This window comes from Panthera pardus, unplaced genomic scaffold (assembly GCF_024362965.1).
Source record: "Panthera pardus isolate Hobbes unplaced genomic scaffold, ASM2436296v1 HiC_scaffold_3, whole genome shotgun sequence".
Taxonomy (NCBI): Eukaryota; Metazoa; Chordata; class Mammalia; order Carnivora; family Felidae; genus Panthera; species Panthera pardus.
Genome location: NW_026526876.1, coordinates 3,775,729 through 3,800,184, shown reverse-complemented (window position 1 = coordinate 3,800,184; position 24,456 = coordinate 3,775,729). Strand labels below are relative to the sequence as shown.

At 47.8% G+C, this 24,456-nt stretch overlaps 1 protein-coding gene across 4 annotated transcripts in view; it reads right to left on the bottom strand.

The window, feature by feature from the left end:
- FBXW10B (F-box and WD repeat domain containing 10B) overlaps window positions 1-21,326 on the bottom strand; it is a 33,520-nt gene extending 12,194 nt beyond the window's left edge. For 2 of the 4 annotated variants that reach the window (XM_053893104.1, XM_053893106.1), the window contains exons 1-10: window positions 20,343-21,324; window positions 18,392-18,565; window positions 17,667-17,864; window positions 17,437-17,564; window positions 16,539-16,661; window positions 14,494-14,603; window positions 13,113-13,313; window positions 7,966-8,087; window positions 2,702-2,850; window positions 1,584-1,726 (exon numbers count right to left, since the gene is read on the bottom strand). In XM_053893104.1, coding sequence (XP_053749079.1) covers window positions 1,584-1,726; window positions 2,702-2,850; window positions 7,966-8,087; window positions 13,113-13,313; window positions 14,494-14,603; window positions 16,539-16,661; window positions 17,437-17,564; window positions 17,667-17,864; window positions 18,392-18,565; window positions 20,343-20,847 — 1,853 coding nt within the window. In that variant the 5' untranslated portion in view covers window positions 20,848-21,324. Of the gene's footprint in view, window positions 1-1,583; window positions 1,727-2,701; window positions 2,851-7,965; window positions 8,088-13,112; window positions 13,314-14,493; window positions 14,604-16,538; window positions 16,662-17,436; window positions 17,865-18,391; window positions 18,566-20,342 lie in introns of all 4 variants that reach the window. The other 2 variants (XM_053893103.1, XM_053893105.1) reach the window with 2 other exon arrangements.
- Window positions 21,327-24,456: the final 3,130 nt, after the last annotated feature.

Genomic DNA, 24,456 nt, shown 5'->3' with positions numbered 1-24,456 from the left:
CCCTCTATCTCCATCGTCTCCCCTCCCCTCGCACACACATACACAAACTTCAGGTACACTGTTAAATTCTCACAACCTGTCTCTTACTCATCTCTGCATGCCCAGCACCTAACACAAGGCCCAGCTCGTAGAAGGTCCTCAACAAATATCTGATGAAAAGGTGAGTGTCAGCTCAGGTTTTGGAGTATGATTATTGACATAATGTGTTAACAGAATGACATTCGCCCCATACCATTCGGCCTTAGCCCTGGTCAGATTAAGACACTTCAAGGCCCCAACCACTAGCAAAACAGAAACAACAAAGACCTTGAAAGCTACAGCACGCTTAGCACGTTCAAAGGACAGCAAAGAGGTCAATGTGGCTCCTGTGATGGATAGATCAGTCGATCAACTGGTCGCCCCATCTAAAAGTGAAAATAAGAGGCATTTGGGTGGCTTAGTCGGTTAAGCTTCTGACTTGGGCTCAGGTCATGATCTCACGGTCCGTGGGTTCGAGCCCCACATCAGGCTCTGTGCTGACAGCTCAGAGCCTGGAGCCTGCTTCGGATTCTGTGTCTCCCTCTCTCTCCCTGCCCCTCCCCTTCTTGTGCTCGCGCGCTCTCTCTCAAACTAAATAAATAAACATTTAATAAATAAATAAAATAAAAACATATAATTACAACTTTCAGGCGACATCCTAAAGCCTGACTCTTTCCTTTCGTAAGTTTTGATAATCCAGACAACATGCTAAGAGACTTACTGATAACCCCAGATAAATCACTGAACAGAAGCCCTTCGCAGCACCCACTCACCAATAACGCGGTCACACACCACAAAGAGTAAACACACACATGTAACTCAAATCCCCTCCCACCTCCCACAAGGCCAGCGTGCCGGCTCAAGAGGTTCCTACGAAGACACGAGGAAATCTAGGGCCATATTTTACTAAATAACTCTCGGTGATAGGTCCCCTAGAAGATCCATTCACTCTTTTAGTCAACTAGGGTAGCATCTTGTTTCCCTAGAGTTTTCGATAACGCACACAGGGGAAGAAGCGTTGTTCACGCGGTACAAGAGTGACGTCACACAGCCTACAAAAACCCGTGGCCGTGGCAGACCCATTAACTGACCACAAGATCCTCTGCAAACAAGCTCAAATGTGACCTCAGACTACTTCTCCACTGGCTCCAAGCAGCCACCACCACTAAACTGGGATTGGAATGGTAAAATGAGACGTTTGCCATCCTGGAATAGAATGTAGCCGGCAGACTTGTAAGAAAGCTCCTTCTTTAACCCCTTGGTTATTTTTAAATCTTTGGCACTTGGATGATTTTAAGTAGAGGCCTGGGGTAAAGACCAACTCCAAGAATTTTCAGTTTACTGGCATTGGCATTATTTGGGATGGCTCTGCCAATATTCATAAACAGATGTAAGCGTGTGGCCATACCACCCGGAACGCGCCTAATGTCATCTGATAACGGATATAAATGTGTCACATGTGTCATGAGCCTAACCCACATCTAGTACCGTTGTTACAAAATCTAGGCTGTGAGGGAAAAGGAGAGAGTCCCACATCCATCAACCAGGGCTTTCCTGGCACCTACTTCGGATGCTTGAAGGCCATGAGGCACCGCTCGTACTTTGCCACCATGCTCCAGGCCATGACCAGGCCATCTGCACCTCCTGAGACGAGATGCCACGGGTCAAAGCACAGACACTTCACGGCTCCCTCGTGGCCAATGAGAGTCTGCAAGAGAAGATGCCTCTGTTTTCAGCCCATCTGCAACTCAGACTGTGAGTCCTCCAAGGCCCAAAGCTGGAGGCTTCTCTGGATGAATCCCAACACACTCCGCCATTCTTTGCTTTTGTTCTGAAAAAGCCAGTGGTGTCCATGCCTCCCTCTCTCCAGAGCTCTCTCCCCAGTGAAGGAATGATTAAGGAGAGCCTTGCTCCTGAGGGCTCTGTGGCTGGGGCAGGCCTCATCCTCCTGGAGTCCGAGAGAGGGCCAGAATTCACCATCGTCTTCTGCCACAAGGTGAAGGGTCAGGTGTGTTCCAACCCCAGGTCCCTGCCAGGACCGCAGGACACTTGGGGCCTCCCCGTGCCTGCAACTGCTGGTTAGACCATGGTGACAACAATACTGGTGGGAAGAAAATGCACCAGCCGGCCCAGCAGCTTCTCGCTGTGCTCCTGTGTTCCCGGCACAAATGTATCTCACCACCGCCCGCTAGAGCCAGGAGGTTTCAACTCTAGCAACACTTTGGGTGTGTGTGAGCATTCAGTCGCTTTCAAGAGCAGCCACTGTTCTCTTTTCACCAGAGAGTAAGGAGAAAAACTACTGTGACTCTGTTCATTTCCTTACCCCATGCAAGAGTCAGGGTAGAATGTTCTGGAAAAGGAAAAGCCACTGTTAAAAGACCCTGAGCCCGTATATCATACGGAGTCAGAACGTAGCCTGCTACCACCACTTGCATGACAACGTAAGTCACATGATCCCTGACCCTCCACAGTCTCAGAATGGCCCTCTTTTGGGGTGGGGGGGGGGTAGTGGGAGGGGAGTTTCCCCTAAAATTCTTCAGGACCACCCTTTGGGTGACTCTAACACGGTACCTTTAGGATGGTCTGAAGAGCTCTATGGGGGAGACCGTGAGTCTCCTCCCGTCCATGACCATCAGTCCCCCCCTCCCCCCTCCCCGCCCCCGCCAGCCCACTGCTCTCTCACCTTTACCAGCTGGGCCGTGACAGTGTGCCACACTTTGATTATCCCCCGCTCACAGCTGCTCACGATGTAGCTGTCATTGATCCTGGCGGCCCAGATGGGGTCTTTGTGTTTAAGCGTCTTCAGGCACTTCCCTGTCTCGACATCCCACTCTGAAAGGGGTGGGGAGGGGCACGAAGGCAGGTTATGGTGGAGTTCTACAGCCCGGCACAGAAGCCACGCCCATCAAGGGAGACCCTAGAAGGCCTCCGCCTGGCCCAGCACCCCTACAGGCTCACCAACAGCTCCATGAGCCTGCAGCACAGAACTCCCTGACCGTGGGTCCCTGAGAGAGCCAGCAACGCAGAGACCTTGGCTCTAACCCTACAACTCAGCCTTGAGGTCCAAGCGCTAGACAGCTCATCTCTAATAAGCCTCCTTCTTTTTTTTATTTATTTATTTGTTGGTTTTAATATGAAATTTATTGTCACATTGGTTTCCATACCACCCCCCGTGCCCATCCCGACAGGTGCCCTCCTCAGTGCCCATCGCCCCCCCCCCCCACCCCCGATCAACCCTCCGTTTATTCTCAGTTTTTAAGAGTCTCTCATGGTTTGCCTCCTTCCCCCTCTGTTAACTTTTTGTTCCCCTTCCCCTCCCCCATGGGCTTCGGTTAAGTTTCTCAGGATCCACATAAGCGTGAAAACATATGGTATCTGTCTTTCTCTGTATGACTTATTTCACTAATAAGCCTCCTTCTTGAGCCTGAAAAATACTTGCTATTGAGTGGATGTCAGGAAAATCACGGCACGTGTTTCATGGCATTATTCCTTCCAGATACTATTCTCCTGACTCATCCCTTCTATGTCCAAAGGAAAAGCAAGTTGTCTATCCTTATTTACATTTAACCATATTTCTGGGGGTGCCTGGGGGGCTCCGTCGATTAGGCACCTGACTTCGGCTGAGGTCACGATCTCACAGCTCGTGAGTTCAAGCCCCGCATCGGGCTCTGCGCTGACATCTCAGAGCCTGGAGCCTGCTTCAGATTCTGTCTCTCTCTCTCTCTCTCTCTCTCTCTCTCTGCCCCTCCCCCACCCCTCAAAAATAAATCAACATTGAAAGCATTTTAATGTTTGTTTATTCCTTTTAAAAAACCGATTTCTGAATCTGACTTCTGGATTTTACTACTTGAGAGACGGCCACAGCTGGGGGCAGACTCCATGTTTCTACCACCCACCATCCTGCGAGTGTTGGGAAGGTGTGAAAATAGATGAGCAGGTGGGAGAATAGACCTTAAAGGAAGAAACTGAAAGCAGGCACCACAGATTCGGGAATGAGACCGTTAAAGTTGGCCCCATCAGCCCCAAAGTACCTCTCAGGCAACAGAGTGTACAAACTAAGACCAAGTAATGACCGCAACCTAAGACTAAGTAATGACTGCAGCCGATACCTCCATTGAGCACTAACAACGAGCCAGGCCCCATTGGAAGTGCTTGGTGTATATTAACTCGTCTTCGCGAGACAGCTACTGTCTTTATTCCCCGCTACACAGATGAGGAAACTGAGGCATAGAGGGGTTCAGTAACCTGCTTAAGATCACGCAGATGGCAAGCAGATAGAGCTGGGATTCGGACCCTTAGAGTCTGGCCCCAGAACCCATGCTCGTAACCATACGCTAGATCAACCCTAACTTCTGTAAGTACGCTTTTCTTCACTCGTTTTTTCCATATACGTTGGCCTCTTATCCAATTAGAAAGCACAAAGTTGATGGGCTCCCGGCTGGCTCAGTCAATACAGGGTGTGACTCTTGACCTCGGGGTTGTGAGTTCGAGCCCCACGTCGAGGGTAGAGATTGCTTAAAAATAAAATCTTGGGGCGCCTGGGTGGCTCAGTCGGTTAAGTGTCTGACTTCAGCCAGGTCACGATCTCGCGGTCCGTGAGTTCGAGCCCCACGTCGGGCTCTGGGCTGATGGCTCGGAGCCTGGAGCCTGTTTCCTATTCTGTGTCTCCCTCTCTCTCTGCCCCTCCCCCATTCATGCTCTGTCTCTCTCTGTCCCAAAAATAAATAAAAAACGTTGAAAAAAAAATTAAAAAAATAAAATAAAATAAAATCTTGGGGCACCTGGGTGGCTCAGTCGGTTAAGCGTCCGACTTCGGCTCAGGTCACGATCTCCCGGTCCATGAGTTCGAGCCCCGTGTCGGGCTCTGGGCAGATGGCTCGGAGCCCGGAGCCTGCTTCCGATTCTGTGTCTCCCTCTCTCTCTGCCCCTCCCCCGTTCATGCTCTGTCTCTCTCTGTCTCAAAAATAAATAAAAACGTTAAAAAAAATTAAAAAAAAATTAAAATTAAATCTTAAAAAAAAAGTGGGGGGGGGGGGGAGAAAGTTGAAGGATGAATTAAAAGATTCATTGGGAATTGTTGAGAAAAGATTCATTGGGGGAAACCCAGGGGGAACAGGTAGGCCAGGAGGCTGGGACTAGGATTAGGGGGAAGAGAGAGATCTTGGGATATTTTTTTTCCATCATGTATTTTGTGAATTAATTTTGGCCTTTTAGATATTGTGTGAAAATGTGGGATCTTTGATTACCAGGAGTTTGGGGTGCCCCCTTAAGTTTTACACCCGAGGTGAGAGCCTAGCTCCCCTTGTCCTAGTTGCAGCCCTGCCGGGGGCCCCACGAGACTCTCTCAAGTTTGGAGGCCTTGTCTGCCCTTCCACCTCCAAACTCTCCTCCTTTCATGCCGTCCGCTCTACTCCTCAACGCAGTCGTGGCAACGAGAACTTCCGGTCAGGTCAAGGAGGGCAAGGAGGTGGGGAGTAAAGTTTCTTAAGCCGGTCTGAGTGCCGGCATACGGAACATCACTCTGCTTTCGCTTTCCTGCCCCTTTTGCCCCCACCTAACACGCTGTGACTTCCTGGGTCCCTCGCCTCCCTTCGCTTTTCGTTCTTGCCTCGTGCTTTGCAGGGGAAATCTCCACGCCGGGCGCCTCCACCGTTCATTCCAATTGATAGCCACCAAACCAATGCAGCTTGGAGCCCCAGACCTATGGTGCAGTCAACTCACGGGGCAACTCACACCTGCATCTGCCTCCTGCAGTCCTCACCTGGGTGTCCTTGGGACTCCCGTACCCAGTGTATTAGCTTTCTGTTGCTGCTGTAACAAATTCCCACAAGGTTAGTGGCTGAACGCAACGCAAATGTACTATCTGACGGAAGCCTGATGTGACCTCACAAGGCTAAAATCAAGGTGTCCGCAGAGCTGTGTTCCCTTATGGAGATTCTGGGGCTGGAGGGATCCGTATCCTTGCCTGTTCCACCTTCCCAGGGCCACCCATGTCCCTTGGCTCATGACCCCCTTTCTCCATCTTCAGAGCCAGCAACGTCACATGTTTCTGAGCACTCCTCATTGTCACATCTCCTTTTGATCACGGACAAGACAGTTTCTGTTTTTAAGGACCCATGTGATTACCCATCTGATAACCCAGGGCCGTCTCTCCCTTTTCGGGTCCTCAGCTTAATCACATCTGCAAAGTCCCTTTTGCCGTGCAAGGTGACACGGTCACAGTTTCCGGGGATTAGGAGGTGAACGTGTTCGGTTGGCCATTATTCTGCCTACCACACTCAAGAGGTCCAAAACTGAAGCCAGCATCTCCCCCTTCGTTCCTCACCCTACCCTATTCTTCCCCTGTGGTCCTTATTGCCGTTAATGGCACTTCCAAATACCCAGTGACCTGAGTTTAAAAGTCCGGCCTCATTATCTGCCCTCCTGTCACCTCATGTAAACTCATAGCCACCTGACTTTCTTCACACTTGCCTGTTCTTGGCTATTCTTTTTTTAATTTTTTTTTTTTAACATTTATTTATTTTTGAGACAGAGAGAGACAGAGCGTGAACGGGGGAGGGTCACAGAGAGGGAGACACAGAATCTGAAACAGGCTCTGGGCTCTGAGCAGTCAGCACAGAGCCCGACGCGGGGCTCGAACTCATGGACGGTGAGATCGTGACCTAAGCAGAAGTCGGATGCTCAACCGACCGAGCCACCCAGGCGCCCCCTGTTCTTGGCTATTCTGAAGATACTGCAGTTCTCCAGACTGGGTACTGTCTTCACTTGTCCCCATCTCCACACAGTCCCTTCCCTCCAACCTTCTCCCATACTATGACCAGAGTCATCTTTCTCAGAAACACATCTGATCATGTCAGTCCACAGCTCAGAGTGCATTTATAGCCTCCTGCATTCTATAGGATGAAGGTCAACTTCCTACCCGGATGCAGAAGACCCTTGATAATCTGGCCCCAAACAAAGTAACCAGCCTTCTGTCCGACACCACACGCTCTACTGCAGCCGTACCCAGCAAGGGGAAATTCCCCCAATACACCATTTTCTTCAACCTTCTGCAAATTTGCCTATGCTGTCCCTTCTGCTTAGAATGGCATTCATTCTTCCACCGCTTGTAGAACGACGCGTCATCAAGACCACACTCGAACAGCACCCTGTCTGTGGTGCTTTCCCTCCCTCTTATTTCTGTGGTCCCTTAGAACTCCGCGTGTTGAGCGTCCGACTTCAGCCAGGTCACGATCTCGCGGTCCGTGCGTTCGAGCCCCGCGTCAGGCTCTGGGCTGACGGCTCGGAGCCTGGAGCCTGCTTCCGATTCTGTGTCTCCCTCTCTCTCTGCCCCTCCCCCGTTCATGCTCTGTCTCTCTCTGTCCCAAAAATAAATAAAAAACGTTGAAAAAAAAAATTAAAAAAAAAAAGAACTCCGCGTGTTGGTTAGGAGCGCGTGATCTAGAGTCAGACAGCCCTGGGTTCAAATCCCCGCCCCACCGCTCAGCGGCTCTGATCTGGGGCAAGCTGGTTTTTTTCCTCCGAGTTTTGGATTCCTCATCTGCATCCATGCCACAGGCTTCTTGTGAGGGTTGAATACGATAATACAGGTAAAGCACCGACGTCAGCCACGAACTTGGTTCTCAATAAATGGTGGCAGTTACCATTCACATCTTTATGATATCCCCCATTGTATATTTACGTATCTGTCTCCATTATGAGATTATGAGGCTCTTGAGGAAATAAAAAGCCATATTGAACAGGGTCATATTCATTTTTTTTTAGCACTTAGCACAGCGTCTAGCATATTGTAGGTATTCTGCTAATAGTTGTGAAGTAAATGGATCAACGGATGGATGGATGGATGAGTAAAAGCATCTCTTCCTACAGAAATGAGCTAAACAAGTATTTTGACAACCCATGGACTTGGGGAAGCTTCTTAGAAAGTTTAAGGCATTTCTTTCTCACCTTTCACCTGGCAATCTCTTGCTCCGGAGACAAGTTTGTTCATATATAAATCCATGCAAGTGACTGTCCCCTGGTGGCCATTGAAGATTCGTATACAAGCCCCGCTTTTCAGATCCCAGTATCTGCAGGAATCAGGCCAAAAACAAAAAAAAAAAAACAAGAAATGATTTTGAGATTTTTCTGAGGGCCCAAGGGGTCATGTGGCACACAAGTTCCCTTAGATCAACAGTTTGCTGGAAGGCGGCAAAGTTTCGGGGTTAAGCTCAGAGTCAGAGGCCTGGATTTGATTTTCGGCGGGCAGCACCCATTAGGTGTAACTTTGGGAAAGTTACCTAATTTCCGTGTAAGTGTCATTTCCTCATTGGTGAAATGGCAATGAGAATAACGATAGTTCCCTCTTAGGGTTTTTGGTAAAGAATTAAATATACAAATTGGATGATGGTCACCCAGGCGTGATTTCCACCCCTAGAGGATATTTGACAATGTCTGGAGACATTTTTGGCTGTCACAAGTAGGGAGAGAGCTGCTAATGTATCCGGTGCTACGGTCCAAGGGTACGGCTAAATGTCCTCCAGTGCATGGGACAGCCTCCACAGAAGGTACTTTCCAGCCGCAAGTTGAGAAATCCTGCATTGATTCGTGTAACATTGGAACAGCGATCAACGGGTAGGAAATGCGTAATAAATGTTGGTTGGTATTACGTTGGAAGAGGTTTCTGGAATGGCCACCAGGCTTAAAACCCATGGCACCCATTCAACAGCAGAGGTGGTCTTCAAACAGGAACAACAGAACAATCTACTTCAGCCATTTGGATGCAAAACATCTTATGGGTACTTCTAAAGCATATCTTAGAGATCTACGGGAACAGAGGTATGAGTCACGCTGTTCTTTAATAAGCATTTGCCTGAGGTCTCTCAACTGTCGCTGATACAGACTCGCATTTCACCCAGATTGCTTTTATGACAGGGCAAAAATGTAATGTTAAGGTAGTAGATTCTGGAGTGAGGCTGCCTGAAGTCCAATCCAGTCCATCACCTACTTACTAGCTGTATGATCTTAGAGGAGCTAATGAACCACCCTGTATCTCAGCTTCCTCATCTGCAAATTGAGGCTAATAATGGTAGTTGCCTCATAGAGTTCTTATGAGACTTGGTACATAATAAACGATTAATAAGTGTTTCTTTTGTTTTCCTTCGAATGTGCTAAGCTTTTTCTTCTAATACTCCCAAAGGGGGGGGGCGCCTGGGTGGCTCAGTCGGTTAAGCGGCCGACTTCGGCTCAGGTCATGATCTCGCGGTCCATGAGTTCGAGCCCCGCGTCGGGCTCTGTAGCTGACAGCTCAGAACCTGGAGCCTGTTTCAGATTCTGTGTCTCCCTCTCTCTGACCCTCCCCTATTCATGCTCTGTCTCTCCCTGTCTCAAAAATAAATAAAAACAACAACAACAAAAAATATATAATACTCCCAAAGGTCCTGTGGCCTTACCCATCTGTCACAGGTGTGGGGGGAAAGGAGAAGAATGACTAGGCAGAGCCCCAAGAATTTTCAGGGCAATGGAAATAATTCTATATGATACCATGATGATGGATACATGTCTTCACGCATTTGCCCAAATTCATAAAGTGTACACCACCAAGAGTGAACCTTAAAGTAAACTACCGATTTGGGGTGACTTATGATGTGTCAATGGAGGTTCGCCAGTTGTAACAAATGTCCCGCTCTGGCCGGGGAGGCTGTGCATGTGGGGAGCACAAGGTAATGGGAAATCTCAGTACTTTGCTCTCAAACTTTGCTATGAACCTAAAACTACTCTATAGGAATTGTCTTTTTTGGAAGATGTTTTTGATGCAAGAACAGAAAAACAAACCAAGAGTCTACAAGAGAGAGCTCACAGAGACATTCTCATCTATATGTGGGGAAATCACCATATGATGAAGATTGCCCCACACAGGTCAGTGGAGAAAATGGCAGGTTCCTGACTAAATAACCACTGTGGGGGAAACTGCTCACTTTCTTTCAAAATAAATAAATATAATGAAACCCTACCCAACATCACATACAAAGTTGGGCTGCAAATAGTTCAAAGAACTGAATGCAAAAAGTCAAACTATAAAGTTAATGGGACAAGGGGCGCCTCGCTGGCTCAGTCGAAAGAACATACGACTCTTGATCTCAGGGTCATGAGGTCAAGCCCTACCTTGAGTGTAGAGATTACTTAAAATAAATAAACAAACTTTGGAAAATAAATTTAAAAAATAAAGTTAATAGGACAAAATATTTTAAAACGTCTTTGTGACCTAGGACTAGACAGACTCACCGACACAAGTCAAAACAATGGATAAACTGATACGTCGTCTTACAGCAATATTAGAATTTTCATTCAACAAAGAACACTATAAGCAAAGTTAATGGGTTGATGAAGAAATGGAAGATGGCATTTGCAATTTTTAAACTGACAAGGGACTAATATATAGAAGAAAACACAGGGGCGCCTGGGTGGCTCAGTCGGTTGAGCGTCCGACTTCGGCTCAGGTCATGATCTCACGGTTTGTGAGTTCGAGCCCCGCATCAGGCTCTGTGCTGACAGCTCGGAGCCTGGAGCCTGCTTCGGATTCTGTGTCTCCCTCTCTCTCTGCCCTCCCCCGCTCATGCTCTGTCTCTCTCTCTCTATCTCTCTCTCTCTCTCAAAAATAAATAAATATTTTTTTAAAAGTTAGAAGAAAACACACAGAACTGCAAATCAAGAAGCAAATTAGAGGAGCCCCAATAGAAAAATGGACAAAAGATATAATCAGGCAATTTATAAAAGAGGCAAACTTATTAGTAGCCAAAGTCATGCAAATGGAAATGATTTTACACATACCCATCTGGCAAAAATTTGAAAGCTGGCTGATGCCCAATGTTGGTAGGGAAATACAGTTACAGGATCCCTCCTAGGGAGAATGTAGACCCATAAAGCCACTCTGAATTCAGTCTAGTACTTGGTCAAATTAGGTAGCACCTACCCTATATCTCAGCAAGTCCATTGCTGGCCATATATATACCTAAGAAATCTCACAATGTCCACGAGGGGACAAAGATGTTCCACGCAGCTTTATTTGGAGGCCAGCTAGTTTCCATCACTGGGGAAGCAAGTAGGTGAAATGTATATTGGAGTACTACAAAACTAACTAGACAGTAATGGATAAATCTTTGGAACATAGGATGGGGTACAAAAGTGAAAAGCCAAGATAAGCTTAAAATAATACCATGGATGACAGATAGATAGATAGATAGATAAATCAAAGAAACCGTGGATGAAAATTATAAACATGTGTACAAAATATATCCATATACATTCTTTCTTTTTTTTTTTAATGTTTATTCATTTTGAGAGACAGAGAGAGACAGAGCATGAGCGGGGAAGGGGCAGAGAGAAAAGGAGACACAGAATCAGAAGCAGCCTCCAGGCTCTGAGCTGTCAGCACAGAGCCCGACGAGGGGCTCGAACCCACGAACCGCGAGATCATGACCGGAGCCGAAGTTGGACTCTTAACCGACTGAGCCACCCAGGCGCCCCAATACACATTTTCAAAGGACTCACATAAATAAAAAGATCCACACTGACAAAGATGAGAAGGTAGCCCATGGGGAAGGAAACGGGAGTGAAGAATAGAGAAAATAGAATTAATAAATAGATGAATAAAACAGGAATGGAGCCTTGTACAGACCAATAATAACAATACGACATGAACAGGGGCACCCGGGTGGCTCAGTCGGTTGAGCGTCCGACTTTGGCTCAAGTCACAATCTCACGGTTCATGAGTTCGAGCCCCACATCAGGCTCGCTGCTGTCACCCTATCAGGGTAGAGCCCACTTCAGATCCTCTGACCCCCTCTCTGTGTCCCTCCCCGGTTCATGCTCTCTCTCTCTCAAAAATAAATAAACATATAAAATAATAATAATAATATGATGTGAACAGAGAATTATAGTCAACTCAATCCTTTGCACTTGAGGCCCAAAAAAGAATGAAAAGAAACCTGCTCCCCCTCTCCCCCCAACAAAGTGCAAAATCCAAGAAAAGACAGAACACATGAAGAACAATATGGGGCGGGGTGGGGGGGCTGCCTGCTGTACCAGGTATAAAGACTTTAAAGACCTTAGGGTGCCTGGGTGGCTCAGTCGGTTAAGCATCCGACTTCGGCTCAGGTCATGATCTTTCGGTTCGTGGGTTCAAGCCCCACATCAGGCTCTGTGCTGACAGCTCAGAGCCTGGAGCCTGCTTCGGATTCTGTGTCTCCCTCTCTCTCTGCTCCTCCCCCACACTCATTCTGTCTCTCTCTGTCTCTCACAAATAAATAAAACGTTAAAAATTAAAAAAAAAAAAAGACTTTAAAGACCAAAGTAACTAAGATAGTGTGGTTTTGACCAACAATAGCCACACAGGCAAAAGAAGCAGAATAAAGAGCCAAGAAATTGAAATCTATGGACACTTATCTTATGGCAAAGCAGCAGGACAGACCAATGGGAGAAAGAGGAGTTTTTTCCCATAAATGGTACTTAAGTAATTAGATATAAATGCAAAGAGGAAAGGGGGAAAAAATGGAATTGGATTTCTACCTCATATGATAACAAAAATGAGGTTCAAGTGGATTGAAGACACAAAGATCACAGGGAGGGATTTCTTATTAAACGAGTCAAATCTGCAAAGTCGACTACCTTAAAGTTAAGGATTTCTGGGCACCTGGGTGGCTCAGTCAGTCAGGCATCCGACTCTTGATTTCGGCTCAGGTCGTGATCTCATGGTTTGGGGGAATCTAGCCCCGCATCAGGCTCCACACTGAAACTGCAGAGCCTGCTTCGAATTCTCTCTCTCTCCCCCCTCCTCTCCCTCTCAAAATAAATAAATGAACATTTTTTCAAAAAGAAAATAGATCTGATCATTGTTATAAATCTATCTCATCTTGTTAAAGTTTAAACGATATACAAATTAATTGGTTTTTACCTTGCCAAAAAAAAGAAAAAATGTTTCGGGTTATTCGAGAAGTCGGTATCATTTAGGGTACCTTTTCGCTAAACACAAAAAGGAAAAGGCACGCCTGCTTCCTCCACAAGCTGACTTCAGGCGTTGGGTGGGGTGGGCACCACAACGCCCTTGGACCACTCACCTAATACTCAGGTCATAACTTCCGCTCAGTAGAAAGTTCTTCTTCTCACACAAGAAGAGGGCGCGGACACTCCCGGCGTGGCCTTGGAACACGATGGGTACCTCCTTTACTTGTAGGACATCTAGAAGCTGGATCCTCCGATTGGATGACACGGCTACCAAATGTCCCCCGGAATAGTGAATGATTCTGTTTCGGTCCCACCTGAGTTGCCGGAGGGGTGGGGTGGGGGTGGAAAGGATGATCCATGCAAGAAAAGTTAGTGTCCCCTCCAGCAACTCACTTAGTACGACGGCTGTCACCTACAACAACGGTATAATGGAAAGTTCAGGGCCTTCCAACAAGGGGTGTAGCACAAGGGACCCCTACCTTATACCATACCAAAAAGTCCTTTCAGGCAAAATTAAAAAAAAAAATTTTAATATAAAAAAAAATTAATTTTCCAATCGTAAGATTACCAGCCAATGGATAAAACATGAGCAAGGTGACCCAACCATGTATTGTCTGAATTGAGACATTTTATCGTGAAAGGGGACACTCACTATAATTACTCCAGGCCCACGGAGTGAAGTGGGATTATTTCAGCAAAAGGGAGGTGGTCATGCCTGAAGATGAGAACGCGTGATATTTTTGTCCTCATTCTACTTGTTATACCTAGAGCTCAATCAGCCATCATCTCTTCTAAGGGGCACACTTATCACCACGCGATCCCTAAAAACTCAACTTTGCCTTTCCCCTATCTTCTTGGTCTTCGCCCTACTGACTGGTCAGGATGTAATTTCTTAGTCAGATTCACAGCCAGAAAGAAAATAGAGAGAGATGGCCTTTATGAAACCTTACGAAAAAAGAGCAAAGTCCTAGGCCTAAAGTATGGCAGAGAGCCGATCATTAAAAACCCCATTTTTATTTAAAACTCGTAGGTATAGTACACGCAAGAACAAAATTCTAGACTAGACATGAATATTAATGGTGGTTATCTCTAGATGACAAGATTGTAGGAGATGTTGGCTTTTCTCGATACATTTGCTGGCATTTGGTGGGTTTCTTTTTCCCAATAAGCACACCTTCCTTCTAAAACTAGAATAAAACAACAAAAATATAAAAAAAAAAAAAAAAAAAAAACCACGGTAATTTCACGCACATGACTTGTGCAAACGACGGCTGACTGGTGTACCCAAAATTATAATGGGAAAGTGCCCTCCACCCACTGCCGAGAATGGTCCAAAACTCCAGCACCTGGTTTCCGAAGGGGATCTCATTTTAGTTGGGAGCTGGAGCTTGAGGTCAGGAAGGATTGCCTTTTCCAAGTGAACCGGGTCATGGGAATCCTAAGGCGGCGAATTCAAGGGTCCCTGAAGACCCGGATTCTGACCCCAGTACCTACGTGTCAGAGAGAATGCGGATATTATAAGTCCCACAGAAGACATTTCTCTCCTCCATCTGGACCTGCTGAGTTTCCTGGTTCTGGTATGCGGTCCACAGGTTGTAGTCATTCTAACAAGGGAACACTTGGAGTCAAAGCACAGTGGCAACTTTACCCAGGGCCCCAAATATGCACCCCCTGAGGTCTTCCCTGGCCAGGACATAAGGGCCCAAGGACTCTGCCTCTTGGGGCTGTGGCTGCCACTACGTGCTGGTAGGGAGAGGCCAATGAGCAGGCACTACAGTCATCCACGAGTTAGAAAATGGTGCGTCAAGGGTCCTGACTCATCCTGCATCACTTCGTATCTTCTGTGTGTTCTGGTTCCTTCCGTGAACTCTCGATATCGCCGACAGCTCAACTTTTCCAAAAATGAGCTCACGGAGGGTACGTTCACAAAATCGAGTCACAGGTGCCCTTCGACTGTTTTGCAGAGGTCCGGGCTTCATGTTTATATTACGTATACCTGACTCTACAAAGCGTCCTCATGGGAACTCAAGGCGTAGGCAAAATCACAGCTACACTCTCCGTGCATTTGTGCCCCAAAGTCTGCACGTATATGCAACCTTCATTTCTCCTTACAGCTGCCTCGTAAAGTACATCATTTGCCCCACAAAGCATTCTCGTCATTTTACAGATGAGATATATCTGAGCCTCAGAGAGAGGAAATCAATTGTATCAGGTCTCAACAAGGGTATTTCCCTTCCCTTTCTAATAGTTCCTTCCTTCCCTCCCTCCCTCCTTCCTTCCTTCCTTCTTTCCTTCCTTCCTTCCTTCCTCCCTTCCTTCCTTCCTTCCTTCTTCTCTGTGCCTCCCTCCCTCCAACATGCACTTTCTGGACCACTGTGGCATGCCAGACATGCTAAGTTCTGGCACAGATGACTCAACTGGACTCTCACTCCTCTTTCCAGCCATTTCTAGAAGGAAATGACAACCATGCCAGCAGGAAACCCAAAAAACAGGGTGAGTTTATCATGAAAGCAAAAAAGACCACAACATCATGTTCGCATCTGGGAGTCCCCCCTGGGAACATCTCTCTTCCTACTTAGCCTTCTTCCCCATACCTGTAGACTCTTCCTTGGGATGCCCGCTTTTCCCAGCTCAATCTCCCTCTTGACCTTTAACCAAATAACGACGTCCACCTAGAAGTCTCTCCCCAGAATCTGTCAACCTGCCTCCCTTCCAGTGTCCAAGCAGCTCTGATATCCTGCCTTGAACTAATCAAGACGTCCTTGACGTCTCATGACCTGGGCTGGAATTCCTTGGCTCTCGTTCATCAACTAAGTTTTCAGAGCCTAGAAGCTGCACGGTGGAGTCATTGGAGGAAAAAGACCCAGTTCAAATCCCAGCTCTACCACCGACCAGCTATGAGAACTTAGGTGACTTTTCTAGCATCATAGCCTTCGTTTCCACATCCATAAGTTGGGAGCAATGATATCCACTCGATCTACCGTGAAGATCAAGTGAACGACGTGTACAAAGCCCTGGGCACACCATTCTTGGCACCCCGTTCAAGCTCAGTACCCATGGCAATCACCATCCCTCGGAGGCACTCCCCTCTACCTTTCCCTAGGAGACGCTTCGCTGCCTTGTCTTGCTACTTCACATGCTTTCTTCTGTTGACCACAGTGCTTTACCTGTTTCTCTCTCTTTTCTTAAATTATAACATTCCTAAAACAGGGGCGCCTGGGTGGCTCAGTCGGTTAAGCGTCCAACTTGGCTCAGGTCATGATCTCACGGTTCGTGAGTTTGAGCCCCATGTCGGGCTCTGTGCTGACAGCTTGGAGCCCGGAGCCTGCTTCGGATTGTGTGTCTCCTTCTCTCTCTGCCCCTCCCCAACTTGTGCTCTGTCTCTCTATGTCTCTCAAAACATAAATAAATGTAAAAAAAAAAAAAAAAGTATGAAATGAGTGAATGGGCCAACTCAAAGATTTCAAAAAAAAAAAAAAAAAAAAATGCCCTCCAGACAGGAGGGCCGAGTCTGGACCCCAGATGCCACCGCAACCCACCTTCATTCTCAGTTTCCATTTCTGATTTTTCGCACGCATGCGTTTCCCATCATCTGTCATCTTAGGAACCGGGATAAGAAGCTTGTTGGCGTAATTAGGTTCGATTCCCCCTGTGTAGGACCCCTGAGGGGAAAAAAATAACGGGAAATGGCTACTATTGTTGGTCCCTCCTCTCCAAGAGGGGTGCTTGGCAAGATCTGAAAGATGGGTAAACTCTGGCGGAGGCCTGGCCGGTGAGGCCGGTAGCATGAGCGGATAGGCTTAAAGTGGATCCTGAATACCAAACACCCAGAGCCAGACCGGCAAGAAATGGCGAGCGGGTCTCAGCTTCCCAGAGGTATGGCCTGCCTCCCAATGCCTGACTCTTCTCGTCTTCTGCTATGGATCCCTGCTGGGAAAAACTCAAGCTACCAAGAGTCCACGATTTGGGGTAAGGCTTCGGGCAGGAAACAGAGATAAAAAATTCCGAAGACGGATACTACCCGGAAGACTTGCATTTTAACCTAAACACATACTTATTGGTCTCTGAAACATCTGTGCATCATTTGAGACTGTTCCAGAAACATACTCGTGGCTTTCTTATTGCACATGCCACCAGATAGATCTCTGGGGGGGGGGAACAAAATGCCCTGCTCTGTGACGTTTCAGAAAGACTCTGCCTCTCTCTTCCTGAGAGGTTTCTACACATGTCGTCCCTGCTAGATGCACAGACAATGCGGGTGGCGATCAACGGGTCTGGACAAACAGGAAGTTACGGCTAAAGCCTACAAAGCAGCTAACGGGGAGCGGGAGGCCAGCTAAGGGTCCACCGAAGAGATCGGAAAGGTGCACTGTCAGGCCAACCTCAACGTGGAAATGAGGCTGGTTTCCGGATCAACCCCTCGCGGCCAGGAAGTACCTGCAAGAAGGCGATCTGGTTCTGAATGAAAGTATGCATGGAAAGATCCTTCTTGACCTGTTGGGCCAGCGCAGCCCAGTGCTGGCTCACAAAGGCACACCTGTTCAGGCTGTTTTTATCCAGCATACCTGGGGGAAAAAAAAAAAAAAAAAGATGACGGACCTGGGAACCTCCCATCAGAGCCATGATGAAGAGTGTCTTGAGAAATCCCTCAATTAGCCCCAGCATACTTAGAATATACTTGGAGAGGTGGATGGGCAGGTGACGGATGAAGTCTTGATATTTTCTGGCCCCAGAAGACAGGTCTCGGACCACATCCAAGTCAACCAACAGATCGGAGGGGGCGCTCTCTGCCTTGGACCTGCCTGCTTTTCTGGAAAACAGCCGGTTCATCTCAGAAATACACTGGAGAGAACTCTTCCATTGTCCTTTGGAGGAAAGCCAGAGAACGGTGCAGGGTGGGGTTGTCTCTAATTCAGGCCAAGAGAAGCCCTCCCCAAACCCTCTCCCCAGAGATAGAGCTCATCATGGTCTACCCTTAGACTACTGGATTTTTGTCATTTCTTCTGCCAAAACGGAAACAAGACCTCCCAAACCAAATACACAAGGGCTTTGCAGGCCTTCCCAGTTCAAGAAGATGCCTATAGTGTATCAAACCCTGCCCGATTCAGGTGAAATGGCATTGTGTCTGGCACTTCCTTTAAGTTACCCCAAGAGGGGCGTCTGGGTGGCTCAGTCGGACTTCGACTCGGGTCATGATCTCGCGGTTTGTGGGTTCGAGCCCCACGTCGGGCTCCGGGCTGACGGCTCAGAGCCTGGAGCCTGCTTCCGATTCTGTGTCTCCCTCTCTCTCTGCCCCTGCCCTCTCTCTCTCTCCCTCTCTTTCTCAAAAATAAATAAACGGGGGACTTCCCAGTCTCATACCTATTGGCTTTCCTGCTACGGGCTGACTTACCAGTGTCAGATGGTCCGCCCCCCATATTTTCAAGCAACCCTTCTTTCCCTGGAGATCTGGACAAAGGGAAGGATGTGTTCTTGGTTCCGGCTGCCCGGCAGACCTGCGAGGTCTCAGACTGGTGGTGGTCTTTCCCGGGGAAGACAAACACATCACTGGCGGACTGACTGAGCCCTGAAAACCAAAAGGCCAAGACAAGGGTGCCCCTTAATGGGGTGTGTGGAGGAAAGGAGGTGGAGGAAAACAGTTTTCTTTCTACTGCCCTCTTTTCAATCCACACAAAATGGACCAAGCCAGTTATGTCCAGTTTTATCCGGGGGAGCCCCCGAGTTGCTATGCAAATATTGCAGGAAGCTCCTTGTTGGATTTTGCCAACCCACAACGCACAGAGCCCCACATAAAGGAGAGAGAGTAAGAGAGCTGCGGGCAGAAGCTTGAAGTCAGACAACTTTTTCCTGCACCACTTACTTAATTTTCTTCAGCAAGAACTGCCCTTGAGCCAAATTAGAAAATTTAACTTCTGGGAGCGCCTGGGTGGCTCAACTGGTTGAGCGTCCAACTCTGGCTCGCGTCATGATCTTGCAGTTCATGAGTTCGAGCCCCGCGTCGGGCTCTGTGCTGACAGCTCAGAGCCTGGAGCCTGCTTTGGATTCTGTGTCTCCCTCTCTCTCTGCCCCTGCCCACTCTCTCTCTCTGTCTCTTTCTCAAAAATAAATAAACATTAAAAAAAATTTTTTTTAAGAAAATTTAATTTCTGGGTCACCTAGGTGGCTCAGTCGGTTAAGCGTCTGAATCTGGGTTTCGGCTGAGGTCGTGATCTCACGGTTTCGCGGGTTCGAGCCCCGCGTGTGCATGCGTGTGCATACATGTGTGTACGGGTGTGTGCGTGTGCGTGCGTGTGTGTGTGTGTGTGTGTGTGTACAAGCCGGGCCTTCTGGAGTCTGCGGGCTCCTGGCAGGAGCACCTCGAGATGGGACATGTTCAGTCAGGGAGGCCTGGTTTTCAAGTCCCTTTACTTGTCGCCTAGGCTGTGTCACTCAGATTCCCTGAGTGTTACTTCCCTAACACGCTGAAGAAACCCAGTGCCATGTATGGGAATCTAACTGTCCCCTGGGTCGTCTAGCTTTGAAACTCTTTTGGAATTCTTCCCAGGGATTCAGATGCAAGGTAAGGTTTGAGAACGCCTGCCCTACCCTTATTTGACCCTCTTGCTACCTGCAGGCTTGAATAGACACCACTTCAGGTTGGATTTTATGCAGGCGCAAGCAATATGGCGGAATGAATGGGAACGAGCCCTACATTTTGACCTCTTGGCCTGGTTTCTGTGCACTGCAGACTGAAGGGCAGAACAATTCAGAAGCTTCCCCCTTACATCCCTCCCAAACCCCATCTAATCCCAAACCCACTAATGCCGGAGCCACACCAGCAGTGAGTATTAGAGGCACGGGCCAGCCATAACTGGGCCTAAATCCCTTCCAAATGCCGGACAGTCAAAAGTTCTGTACTTCCTGGGGCGCCTGGGTGGTCAGTCGGTTGGGCGTCTGACTTCAGCTCAGGTCATGATCTCACGGTCCGTGAGTTCGAGCCCCGCGTCGGGCTCCAGCTCGGAGCCCGGAGTCTGCTTCAGATCCTGTGTCTCCCTCTCTCTGTCCCTCCTGTGCACGTTCTCTCTCTCTCTCTCTCAAAAATAAATAAAACATTAAAAAAAAAGTTCTGTACTTCCATAAAAAGCATTTGCATTTCATGCTTTTCTAGAAGGAAGTCACATCCTGCAATTTCTCCTTTGGCAAACAGGACCGCATGTCAGGACAAGGAGCTCTGTCCTGCGTTCTGGAAAACCTTAAGCTTGTCTACCTAGGCCTGTCCACACGTCTGGTTCCTTTACAGGCTCCTGACGTCTGGCTTCCTCACCTTTGGGGGCCCTCTGCTCTCCACCTGTGGCCCTGTTTACCTGCGACATTGCTCTGCTCTCTCAGGATCAGGACTCTGATGACATTGGCAGCAGTGAGCAGTAACTTGGGGTCACACATCTGGAACAGCAAGAGCGTGTAATTTGCCTTCGTCCAGTGGGTGCTGTTCCCGAACCAGTACAAAATCTCCCTCATCTTCTGTTCGACGGTTTTATCCAACATCTGGTTCAAGGAAGACCTGCCGATTTTCCCCTCCTTCTTGCTGAGGTTGATCCGGGACCGGCTGTAGGTGAAATCCTTCCCCTGCGTGGCCTGAAGGATGTTCTGGAAATAGTGTAACAAATACAAGCTATCCAACTGCCCCAGGATGCTGACCAGAAACCTCCTTTGGGGTAGCTCACCGATCCTCCGGAACCACTGTTTGGTAGAGAAGATCTTCCAGGTGAGGACACATGTTTCACACTTCTGGCACACGGGGACAGAGCTGTTTCCCTTCTCACAGCGAAAATGGGGGGCATTCCTGAGCCTCAGTTCCAGGGTTTCCATGATCCCGAGATGCCCAGCGCATTTTATCCTTGTCCGTTATCAGCCCCACCAAACACCACGGGAGCAGGAAGCAGCTGATGAATATCCCAGTTGAGCCTTTTCTAGTATAAACATTTCCCGGAGAAAAAGGTAAAACGCTGCGTCGGATGGAAAGCTTATGTCTCCCGGAAACTGCCGGTAGAAGCCTGGCTTTTTGTACTGACCTCCTAGGAAACATGGCTTTACCGTAAATCTCCTAAACCGGGCACTGCTTAGGTGGAGGCAGTTGCTGTATATTCTGAAAGAGCTGGTCATCTCATTTCTAGAACCACAAGAATCCGTGTTGGTCAAATTTAAGTAACATGTGGGTCCTTCTTAAAGGAGAAAATATATACTGTGGAGCCTGGTGTTGAGCTCCAATGGATATTATTAGTAACGACTTACAAATATTCGTGGATGTAAAATTGGATGTAAACTTACGTTTACAGCTGTTTGGTTATAAGCTGGCTATCCCAATGATCCTGAATATGTTTATATTCATTTTCTTTTCTTTTCTTTTAATTTTAGAGAGGGGGTGGGGAGAGGGGCAGAGAGAAAGAGAGAGAGAATCTCAAGCGTGCCCCACACTCACCACAGAGCCTGACATGAGGCTCGAATCCATGACCCTGGGATCATGACCTGAGCCAAAATCGAGTCAGATGCTCAACCGACTGAGCCACCCAGGCATCCCTGCCTTCATTTCCTAAACTCAGCATCGAACTGAAAACGCAAATGTTTAAAAGAAACTTGTTTGACTGCTTCAGAATGCTAACCAGAAACCTGGGCAGAGAAGCACTCCTTAGCGGAAAAGTTTCAGTTAACCTCAATCACATGCACACACACTTGTCTGGGACGCAGCACTATGACTGAACTCAAGGGGGTCCCCGCTTGGGTTGCATGAAATTGAACACAACCCAAGAAGTGTTTGAAAGCCGAGAACTTCTGATGAGTTGTTACAAGTAAGGAGACAGGGAGATAGCTCTCAGGGGACTGTGTCTCCCTGGGGTTAGGAAGGGAAGCTTTTATTCAGTGTGTTAGGGGCGGGGACAAGGAGCTTGCATATGCATTAAGGATTTATACATATTCCATTACTTAGGCGTTTCGGTTCAACTGCTCATGCCTAGCCTGTCCACGTGCCAGTGCATACATCATGTTCAAAAAATGGCAGAAAATTCCACCCGCAGGAGATCTGGGTAGTAGAAAAAGCTAAAGGTAACTTCAGGACAACTTGGGGGGGACAGAGGGGGGACTTTTGTGCAGATCCTTAGCTCCAAACCGGCTCAGACTGGCTCACATAAGGGCTATCAGGTAAAATACCTAGCAAGGGACTATCAGGCGAGAAACAGCTGGCTGAGCAGCTCCTTGGCAGAAACTGCCGGTTCTGCAAAACAAAACTCATTCCTTCCCCACTTTTGTCCCTTCCCTCCCCTCCTTCCGCTGCTAGCTTTCAGGCCTCCTATTTGAGTACCTCCCCCTTGCATCCCAGCCAACAGAACAGCTGAGTGGTGAAGAGTGAGGGGTCTGGGGTCAGACTCCTGGGTTTGGACCCCAGCCCAGCTGCTTACTAGCTCTGGATGCGCATGCACATTGCTTAATCCCCTATGCCTCAGTTTCCTCATCTGTAAAACAAAGAGGATGATAGTTCTTACCACCCAGAATGGTTTTTTGAGGATTAAATGAGATACTATAGGCAAAGCACTTAGATGATCGCCTGTTACATAGGTCACCCTCAGTAAATGCTAACTATTGTCCTACTGCTGTCATCATCATGGTCGTCATTGGGACCACTGTTCTGGGCAGCCAAGCAAACAATGCCAGCTACTATGTTTATACGTGTGTATGTGCATACATTGATGATGAGGGGGCGTGGGGCAAGCTGAGGGCAAAATACAGGCTGGCACCCCCACCCCCACCCCCTCCAGGTGGAATGTGTGTGATATTCCTCGGACAAACCTGACCACCCAAGAACAAAGGGGCTCAAGTGCTTGCCACGGCAATGTGGGCAACTAAGGCAAATGAAAAATTAAATTTCCTTGCTGCCTACAGTCCATTGAGAAGTCCTTGAAACAGAGTGACCTGCCTCTAGGATCTCAGCTTCCTGGATGATGACGCTTTGCTAGGGGCAAAAGGGAATCTTAGCTTAACTTACCCCAACCTCGAGGATCCTGTAAGTCTACTTCCTTTATCTCAGCTCCCCCAAGATACATGCTGGCCATCATACTCCAAGCTTATGGCCCCCCGATATACATCTGAAGGGTCTCATGACTGAGGTTTTATTAAACAGTAATAAATGCCATTTCCCTAGCAAGGGCTAGCCCCTCAAGCTGCTGGAAACCTTGCTTCCAAAATTCCTTAGAGACTTACTCTATCCCTGACCCCTCCCAACCTGAGGGTCTATAACGAGTTGCCCGTCACGACCCCATGCAGCATTTCCTGCCCACGGGTCCTGTCCCTGTGCTGTAGTAAAATCACCTTTTTGCACCAAAGACGTCTTCAAGAATACTTTCTCGGCCATTGGCTCCAGACCACCCCACCATCACCCCCAAAACTTCATCGTTGAGATGCATGTAAAAAAAAATAACGACTATGGGGGCACCTGGGTGGCTCAATCGGTTGAGCATCTGACTTCAGCTCAGGTCATGGTCGTGAGTTTGAGCCCCACATTGGGCTTGTTGCTGTGGGCAACAGAGCCCACTTAGGATCCTCTGTCCCCTTCCCTCTGCCCCTCCCCCATTTGCACACACTCTCTCTCAAAAATAAACATTAAAATTTTTTTAAATGAGTGCGTGTGTGCACAGTTTTTAAAAGAATAAGGACATGAAAATGGCAACCGTATTTCATGAGACCTTTACCCCTTGCTGTTGCTTATGATCCATTCAGGAGTGATGATGTGGGTCAGTGGACCCAACCCCTCTGAGTGCACGTCGTCCTAAGGTACCCAAAACAGAAGGCTTCTGCAGTCAGTTATGACCCAGAAAGACACCAGGGGCTCATCGGGCTTTTCGAACATTCTGAGCAACAAAATCCCGTCTGCAAATCATATCTTCCGAAAAGCTCTATGTGTAACGTAGACAAAAGCGAAGTTACGTTAGCATAAATGTATAAGTTCCAAAGTTCACTTGTTAGCAAGGCAATTACGGACAGCAATGGGGCTCTTCGGATGAAGACAAAACCTTGAAACCTGAAGTTAAATATGACAGACACTGTCTTCCATCAGCTTTACAAGCCACAAAGTTTGATTAGCAGCTGCTCCGGGGATCCTAGAATCCATCAGAAAAACGTTTGGGAATCACTATTAAGTGCTGACATATTCGGGCTGAGTATCTGCAAAGTGTCACAAAAGTTTCCACCAAAAAAATACCCACAAACACACACACACACACACACACACACACACACACACACACTGTGTATGCGTAGATCTACAGGCAGAAAAAGAACAAATGTAACAAAATGCTAATAATCGGTGACTGTGGGTGAAGAGTATACGAGCGTTCATTGTTCAGGTCTTTTAGTTTTCACGGGTTTGAAAATTTTCCAGAAAAATAAAGATATAATGCTAAGTTGGAAAAAATTACTGTAATAGACTAT